Consider the following 9,464-nt stretch of genomic DNA (forward strand, 5'->3'; position numbering starts at 1 on the left):
CTTTTACTAAAATAATTACAACATGAAAACATGATAGTATTATAGGGTCAACATAAATTTCTCAGTCTGTTCTTAAATGTTCACATCATGGTGAAAGGTTGATGCCCTCTGTTTATTTCTATTTTCCTGCATCATAAAAAAATAGTTTTAGAGATGTTTTATCCAAGTGCTTCCCCTTCCCAACCCCCTCACCGCCCACCACCTACGCAATATCCCTGAGTAAAAACAGTCTCTGAGTCAGGTTACCCTGCATGGTTTACCCGCTCTAAACATCCCATGCCTTTATCATGTTTACGCTGTTGACTCACGGGTCGCATTCCATTCACAGTGGCTGCCCAGCTAGACAAGAGACACTCCGGCGCTTGGCCAATCAACCACGTCAACTACAATCACGTGGCCAAACCGCAGATGTCAATCACGTGACGTATCATGCATCATTGAACTTATACAGCTGAACGAACGTAACGCGGCCAGCTAGCTTGGCTCTGTACAGCCCGTGTGTACTGTTTGTATGTGTAGTACGGTGTGCTACTGAGTGTCTGACCATAGTGTAGTTTAGTCAATGCGGTGGCCATGCGTTGCAGCAACGTATATGGACTGTTGCTGTACTCCATGGTGCATGTACACGTTGTATACATGTACATGCTTTCCACAGCCGAAACAAGACTGGTGTTCTCATCAGAGTAAAGCAAGAAAACGACGATGTATCACCCCTAAAGGACCGCAGGACGACATGTCAGGCGAGGCACACATTTCTTGCCTCTTTCCCGAAATTCTGGCGCTGATTTTTAGCTACCTAGACGTGAAAGACAAGGGCCGTGCTGCCAAAGTGTGTCGGGCATGGAGAGACGCTTCGTATCATCGGTCAGTGTGGCGGGGAGTCGAGGCCAAACTCCATATCCGCCGTACCAACCCGTCTTTGTTCCCCAGTCTGGTGACCAGGGGAATCCGACGAGTTCAAATTCTCAGTCTTCGAAGGAGCCTCAGTCATGTCTTACAAGGTATGCCGAACATACAGAGTTTAAATCTCAGTGGTTGTTACAATCTCACCGACTTTGGCCTGTCGAATGCATTCGTACATGAAATACCCACACTGACAGTACTCAACCTTAGCCTGTGCAAGCAGATAACGGACACGGGTCTATGTAGAATTGCGCAGTACCTTAAAAACTTGGAAGCCTTAGATCTGGCCGGCTGTTGTAACATCAACAACCCAGGTTTGCTTGTGATTGCACGGGGACTGCCGAAACTCAAGAGTTTGAATCTGAGGAGTTGCCGGCATGTATCGGACGCAGGGATTGGTTATCTAGCCGGCATGAGTGACGAGCCGGTTAAAGGGGTTTGTAACCTCGAAGATTTGGTGCTACAGGACTGCCAGAAGATCACTGACAGTGCCTTGAGTAATGTTGCCCAAGGCTTACTCCGACTCAGGAGTTTGAATTTGAGCTTCTGCTGTGGAGTGACGGACTCGGGAATGGTCAACCTGTCCCGTATGCCGAGCCTACGGGAATTGAACCTAAGGAGTTGCGACAACATCAGCGACATTGGGATCGCCCACCTGGCCGAATGTGGCGGTCATTTCACCACACTGGACGTGAGTTTTTGCGACAAGATTGGCGACGCCGCGCTCACACACATATCTCAGGGATTGTACAATTTGACTAATGTGAGCCTTAGCTCTTGCCATGTGACCGACGATGGGCTGGATCGACTGGTGAGGAATCTTCACGGATTGACCACGCTCAACATTGGCCAGTGTGTCAAAGTCACGGACAGGGGACTCAAACTCATCGGCGATCACTTGCACAAACTCAAATGCATCGATCTGTATGGGTGTACTAAGATAACGACTGTGGGATTGGAGAGAATTATGCAGCTACCCTGCTTGTCAGTTCTTAACTTAGGCCTGTGGCATAAAAGGTAGCCGACTGTTGGTTGGGGTCTCGTATAATATATAAGCCTTAATACACAAGTACCCCATATTCAATTTTGTATTCAGATATTTCTGCTGTACAAGCGGAGGTCTCGTATTGTGATCCAAAACGTAAGATGCTTTCAGGGGCCGCCTGTGAATTTGAATAGAGAGCGTGTGCAGCTACATGTGCAAGGGCTTGCGGTCACAGCAATCCCTCATTGCAGGTCATGCTATGCCGTGGCAAGCGCCGGTTACACCGTCTGTGTATTGTCACGGGGGTTCACACACACACACAAAAAAACTAGAGAAAAAAAACCTTCCCTCGCGGCCATGCATTCGGAAGCTTTGCGCTGCCTGGAAATATGGAGCAGTTTCCCCTTCAGAGTTCGAACATGGGATAGTGGGATTATCGGCCCTTTTGACAATTGCCTACCATTCATTTCCTGCTGCTACAATGGGGCATTAAAGCAGTTGTGTCTGGGTGTACATTCCGCTATGCATGCAGCCAAGGCTCATCAGTGTGTGTACACATTAGAAACTTTGATCAACCACACAAGTACTAGTGTTCACATTGCTTCCAAAATTATAAATCGGTGAACATTTCAAAAGGGACTGTACAACCATTGTGCAACTAACATTGCTCAAACAATAACCAGGCAGTTTCCAAGGCAGTTTCCAAGGCTGTAAACACGTCAAACAATTTCAGAAATAATCCACTCACTTGAGTTGAATTTAAAATTTCACTTCTTCATACCAACCAAAGCTTGAATATTTCTTCCTTCAGACTATGTACTAAGACGAAACACATAAAAATGGTTGTTACGTAATGATGAGACGAACACATTACGTCTTCGGTTAATTTTATGTGCGTTACTCACTCCAAAAATAACTGTCTTCAATACTCAAAAGACACTACTTAAAGGGTTGCTCAAGCTGCACTTTACTTCAGTTGTATAATTTTTTTTTAAACTCTGGATACCGCTTATAATCAAGTGTAATACCAAATTTCGAAATATTTCAGACATGTATTACGAACATGTACACACGGATTTTGTATGAGACTTTTTAAAGACAGTATTACAGTTATATTCAGAAAGTGAAAGCAATAATGATTGACTGACAACGAAGCTTTTGAACCGGCAAGTAAAGAACAAGAAAATACAGGCTACTGGGTTTGTATGCGGTGATTAGAATCGGGTACCGTGGTGCGTGTGGAGGTGGCGTTATTAACGCCTGCATGGTTACCTATCAGTCTTAGGAAAGCTAGCCCCCCCCCCCCCTGCAGGACGCCCCAGGTGTAGACGGGGGTAGAGGGATCGGATAGAGAGAGAGCCAAGTAACCAAGCTAGCTCTGATGGAGCGGGCCCTCCAGCTTCAAAGTCACGCTGCTTTGAAGACATCCCGTTGCTGCCTCCACCCTACCGTCCACTCTATCCATCTCAACTCCTGAAACCCACGGTGGGAAAAACAGGCCCCGAGGGTACACCGCAAGAGCCTCAGCCGTGTAACGTGTAATTCAGGCCCACTGGATTCTCTGCCTTTAAAGTCCATCTGCTGGGCCCAACGGAGTAGGAAAGTGACCGAGCATGGTGTGAATACTGACGCTTCGTTTTTCCCCCTCGAGATCTCTTTGCACGGTTATTTTATTCTTTTTTCTTTTTTTTTTCTTTTTTTTTAACTTACATTTTATGTTTGGGGAATGCGAGTATGAATTTTTTATGTATGGCTTCAATTTTACATATGCTAGGATTATCATTGTGAATATTTGAATACATATAATTATTTGAGATTACAAATAATATGTCAATTACGAAACTTTGGTAATCATTAAAAATGTATCTTCACAACAAACGGTGAGGCTGACGTCATGATTGTTTGTTTGGCAAATGGATACATCTAAAAACAAAGATTACTCTTCCTGATCTCTGTTAGCTTAAAGGGTCTGGGTACTTTTCGTACGACACAAAGCACGATGTCCACAGATTTACACTAAACTTACACATGTCAATATAAAGATGTTAAAAAGCTTCCCTTCAAAATATTACTTGCTGGGGTGCTGTAGTGTTTGAGATATGAGTAAAACAAGTGAGACGAGAAGTTATTTTTGGTTAAATGTATTTACCAGTTTTGATATTTATATCCAAACTAGTCAATTTATACCAGAACTGGTTAATACGTTTTGTATGCTAAAACTGAGATTATTTCTCAAAAACTCAAAAACTACAGCACCTCGGCAAGCAATATTTTAAGGGAAGCTTTCTACATTCCTAATCTTAAAGCCTCGTAAGTCTAATGTAAATATGTGGACATGTGTTTTGTGTCGTTCAAAAAATACCCACACTCTTTAAGAAGAAAAACACACCAAAAGCTTCCATTCTGTTCACTTTGTATAACTGTCACCAAGTCGGACGTTCAAAATAGTACAATCATTTCAAAAGTTTTTAATCAAAATCGGACAGTTTAATCTCCACAAAATATCGATACCATTGAATGTTTTTATTGAGCTGAACAAATCGTTCATGCATGAAGTCCAGGCTCTGTGGCTCTTTCATAACAATGTGACGTTACAGGTCACATGGTCTATACATGTACATGCATTTGTGCTCAAAGAGTTTAGTCCCGCATTTTTAGCAGATTGAATATCTGGGTCAAACAAATTCTTTGCAGCATTGGTGTGTGTGTGTGTAGAGTGTATGGCTCCACTCATGTGTACAACCGTTTCAAATTGTGTTCTTTTTATGGACACTTTACTGAAATTCAGTTACTGTTTCACATTTACCTTTGTTAATCAATTACATAGCTCATTGTAAACAATGGCTACTGCAAGCTCCAGTTTGTCAATATAACACAATCCTTCTCCATTCGTATTGCAAAAGTACCCGTGGTTTGAGCCATACATATTTTACACAATGTCTTAACTAAAAAATTGTGTTATTTTGCCCTAATTTTTAAAAGGAAATGTTGATAAAGAGTAAATTACAAAACACTGTGTATGCCCAACTTAATCAAATTTTGCGGCAATTTTCTTGAAAAATCCAATCGGCTTTTTGTCAGGGATTTCTGCACTTTCGTGTCTGGCTTATTTTTAATTTCAGGAAGCAAAAATCAACAGTGCTTTGTGATCTATCAATAATTCTATTTTTGTTTTTACTTTTTAAAAGTTTTTAAGATGGAAATACTTCCGTGGGAACTCGGTCTGGTTTTTTGAACTTTACAAATCAGTGAACTTTCAGTTTGAAACATGTTAATTTTGATAACAAATTTGTAGCGACTCTGGACTTAGTTTTTATGATCTTATTATGATTGTTTCATGTTGATAATGGTCCCTACTTCATATTTCGTTTTGTTTTGCTGGTCATTAGACGGATAATGTCTTCACATTTACATGAATGGGCGTTTCAATTCAAATTGTCTCAACCATGTTTCCAACTGATATTTGTTTACAAGGTGGGACAAACTTTTTTGGTGTATTGTTCTTAGTAATTTACATTGCTCTGACACAATGACAACGTAAAACAACCTATAATTAAGGGGATGTGATTATAAAAAATAAAAAATAAAAAAAACACTTCTACCTGGGGCATCGCAGAAAGACAAAAGAAGGGACCGCCATTTTTCTTTTTCGATCGGGCATCGTTACATGTTAATTTCAAATTCTATATACATTTCAGTTATTGTGTTTTTAAAAGAAATTGACTGTAAGGCTTTTAACGTGTAATTCGATTTTTTAAATCAATAACCCCAAGTATTTTTTGTATACATGTCTTATTATTTTTTAATTTGAGCTGGGTATTTTTTAAAACGATTATTTTTCTGTGAAGGACGTCAACAGATATTCCGAAAACAACTTAATTAAAACCTAAAGTTCTTGCTGATTATTGTGTTATTACTTTGTCGGTCAAATTCAACACTTTGTGTAAGACAGGGCCGCCTGGGACGAACCTGGCTGTCGTTAGAACAATGTTTTGAATTTGTATAAGCTATACTTAATCGTAATGTTTACTACACGAACTATTGTTAATGAGCAATTACATGTACCTGCATTTTTTTCACATGAAAGTTAAAAGTTTATATAGCTTGAACCACGACTCAGACTGGCAGGCTCAGTTGGTGACTTAATTGTGTATACCTTCTGTTAACAACAGTGCATAAATTTTTCCTATTGCCCAACTCCATAGAACTGCTTAACCACAAAAAGTATAGCTAAGCACAATAAAATGTTGCTTACCAGACTAAGGTTACCAGCCAAGCTACCCTGTCACATGTACAATTTGTGATTTATATCCTGCTCATTGGTTAGCGAAATTTGTCTTCTAAGCAGCTCTTTGAAATTGGGACCTGTAAAATTGGAACTCATTATCAAATTACATGATCCGAGAGCTGAATATTGTATGATATTATCACAAAATTCATATTGTTGGCAATTTCTTTTCACTCGACAAATTTCACAGAACTACTTACCCAAAAAAAATATTTCTTAAAAGGTTTCTGAAAAGCAAATAGTAGTGACAGATTTTACACGAAATTGTATTTTGGCCGGTAAACATTTATTTTGGTAAAGCATATTTTTGTTGTGCTTAGGTACTGTTTGTGCGAAGCAGATCTATAAAAATTGGCCCTGGTTGAGCAATTATCATTAATAGAACAATATACAGGAATATTTGTTACTTGTCTCAGTTTCACTACATTCGTGTAAAATGAACCTGGCTTTCGTTAAGCAAGAATTATAATATGATATTTTGCTTCCTCGTTTAGTTCTGCTTTCGGTGCAAAGCCAACCAGCCCCCCCCCCCTAAAAAAAGTCATTCGTTGAATGTATACAATTTCCATGTAGAATTTGTTTCAAAAGAATGTACAAAAATATAGCTGGAAGAATATTTTCCTAAATAAATTAAATAACACTCGATGATAATGAGACTATGGTGTCTTGAGTATTGTTTTGTCGAATTTCCAGTATTGTTTCCTAAATAAAAAAAATCCCCAAGGGATTAAGTTATTGTATTGTTATCGGTACGATCACGCGAACTGCACTTTATATCTAGTTTTTGTTTCCAAAATGAAACGTTCTTTAGTCAACTGTTCAACTTCCAAGAAAAGAGGGTGGGCAAATGTGACAACTTGAATGGGGTGGGCCCTTAAAGTCATATTTTGGGGGTATCACTTACAACTTATTGGGGCAACGGTTGCAACTTGTTGGGAGTAACGGGTACGACTGGTTTGAGGGTAACGGTCATTTTGGGTAACGGTAACTTGATTTGGGTAACAAAGGCAACTTGTTTGCGGGTAAGGGTTGTGTTTTGTTTGGGTAACGGTTACAACAATTGTGTTGCGCAGGTAAAATGCTCTTGCTATAGGTCAGTGCCCTCAAACTCTTTATAAGTTATATCTGTGGTTTCCTTTTAGTAACATTGAAGGGAACTTGTGGAAAATGGTAAAACGTCGATACACCGAACTGTGAATTAGGTTCAAATTTTACTCATTCCCAGTCAAAAATCATGGACTGGAACAGCCGTCTGCTCGCACAATGTAGATTTACTAACCGCTTGCCCTTTGGCTAGTGTGCAGTGAGGTTTGGTACAAACCGTGAACTGCTAAAGCGCATTTTCTTTTAAAGAAAGCGAACAATTGATGCAATGCGAATCTAGACGTTTTTGTCAAGAAGGAAAAAAAAAAATTGGTCCCACGTGAGATTTTGTTCTATTTTGTGAGTGAGCTGGCTCAATGAAGGCATATGTTGCTGTGTCCTTAAATTCATGCGAGTAAAATCGTGATTATGCATGATCTTAATGCGTTTAAAAATCACTGCCCCTGGAATATACAGCAAGTCGGTAAAACCACTGAGAAATCGATTACTGCCTTTCCGTCACCTACAAATTTTTACACGCATAATTTTCCCCATTAAAAACCATTGTTGATTTCTGCACGAAATGTTCCGAAGCGTTCCTATATGAGTTTGAAGTTTTGTTTCTAATTTTTTTCTTGAATAAACCTGAGTGCTTTGGAGGAAAGATTTTTCTCTCAAATGACGAACCCTCAGACGGACATATCCCTCGGGACAAAATGTGCAGATATTGGCAGTTTTTTGCACTGAACAATTTTCTCCAGATATGGAAGTGTGGAGTTCAGCGTAATGTGCATAGACGTTGAACGGTCTCGAAGTGTTGATAATTGAATCATTGAGGAAAGTAGATTTATTCACATCCTCTAGTTTTAAATAAACCACTGTGCATAACCATAATTATTAACGACAGTGATTAAATTAGATTGCTGTGGGGTTTTTTGGGGGGTGAAAATAGCAGAATTGTTTACACGAAAGTTATTTGTTGCAATTTGTGTTAAGCGTTAGCAAAAATTATAAACCGACGTTTGTGGTATTTCTTTATCGTACACAGCAGTTTCTCAACTTTCGGGCAGTAATAAGTTCTGCCATCCATGAAGTATAGACAGGGGAATTGAAGGAAATATTCTTCCATTTTGCTTTTGTACACGACCAAACATTTTACAGTACAATACAACAAAATACAACACACTACAATACACTACACTAATACAATACAATGCAGCTGACAGTGTACACATATGTACACATGTACATCAGTGAAGAAACGTTATGTGCATGTACTTGTACATTACATGTAGTTTGGACTACCATTGTTTGTATGTACATACATGCACATGTACTGTATGTACATACATGCACAAAGTCCTTGAACCATAATTGTATTGTCCGAACTGTGGCAAGGTCGAGCGCCTTGCATGTACAATATAGGAAGCGTGTCCGCACTATTATACATGTACATGGAACTCAAAACCCAGCGAAATTTGAGGGTATCTGATAAACATAAAGTTATATTTCTTGTTGAAAGTTTTTTTAAGGCACTTATTTAGGACAATGTCTAAAAGGTTATTCAATTTGTTTTTTACCCATACACCGAAGTGTGTTAGTAAGTTTTTATGACCACTCATTTTTTGAGTAATTGCGAAATGTACATACCATCGCTTTAAACACGGTTTTTATATTATTATGTTTTGTACATTTTGTCTTGTAGTTGATGAAGACTAGGCATATATATATGCAAAAATTACTTTCAAAATTACTTTGTCACGAAAACACTAACAAGGTTTGCCAGTACTAAGGCAGAGGAAACAAGGTCGTATCTGACGTAATGAGTGAAGGAGGTAAACACGGGAAATATGAACATTAATTAACAAAATTATGAAACTTCAAAAGGCGAGGTTAACCCAGTGGACTAACTGGAATAGTCTGGTAACCTACATCGGTCTGTACATGAACAAACTGTCGTGTATTCTGCGCCTAATAGGGACTTTTCGTTTTCGACGACGGATGGTTCTGCGACGGTTGTTCAGCTAAACGTTGTCGTTTTCAGCACAACGAAGATTCATCCAAAGTACTGTCGTAGAAATTGAGGGACGACCGTCCTCAAAGCCGACGCATGCGCAGATGACGCCAAATGTCATCTTACCCGTTGCAGAACCATCCGTCGTCGAAAACGAAAAGTCCCTAATATTGCAACGACGGAGTGACAGT

General features: G+C 39.5%; 1 protein-coding gene across 1 annotated transcript; it reads left to right on the plus strand.

Annotated features, from left to right (window-relative positions):
* The first annotated feature begins 538 nt into the window (after positions 1-538).
* Positions 539-3,908, plus strand: LOC117306841 (F-box/LRR-repeat protein 14-like). Its single transcript, XM_033791384.1, has one exon. It carries the CDS (start codon positions 563-565, stop codon positions 1,922-1,924), a length of 1,362 nt encoding a protein of 453 aa, XP_033647275.1. The 5' UTR covers positions 539-562; the 3' UTR covers positions 1,925-3,908.
* Positions 3,909-9,464: the final 5,556 nt, after the last annotated feature.

This window comes from Asterias rubens, chromosome 2 (genome assembly GCF_902459465.1).
Source record: "Asterias rubens chromosome 2, eAstRub1.3, whole genome shotgun sequence".
In the NCBI taxonomy this organism is placed as follows: domain Eukaryota; kingdom Metazoa; phylum Echinodermata; class Asteroidea; order Forcipulatida; family Asteriidae; genus Asterias; species Asterias rubens.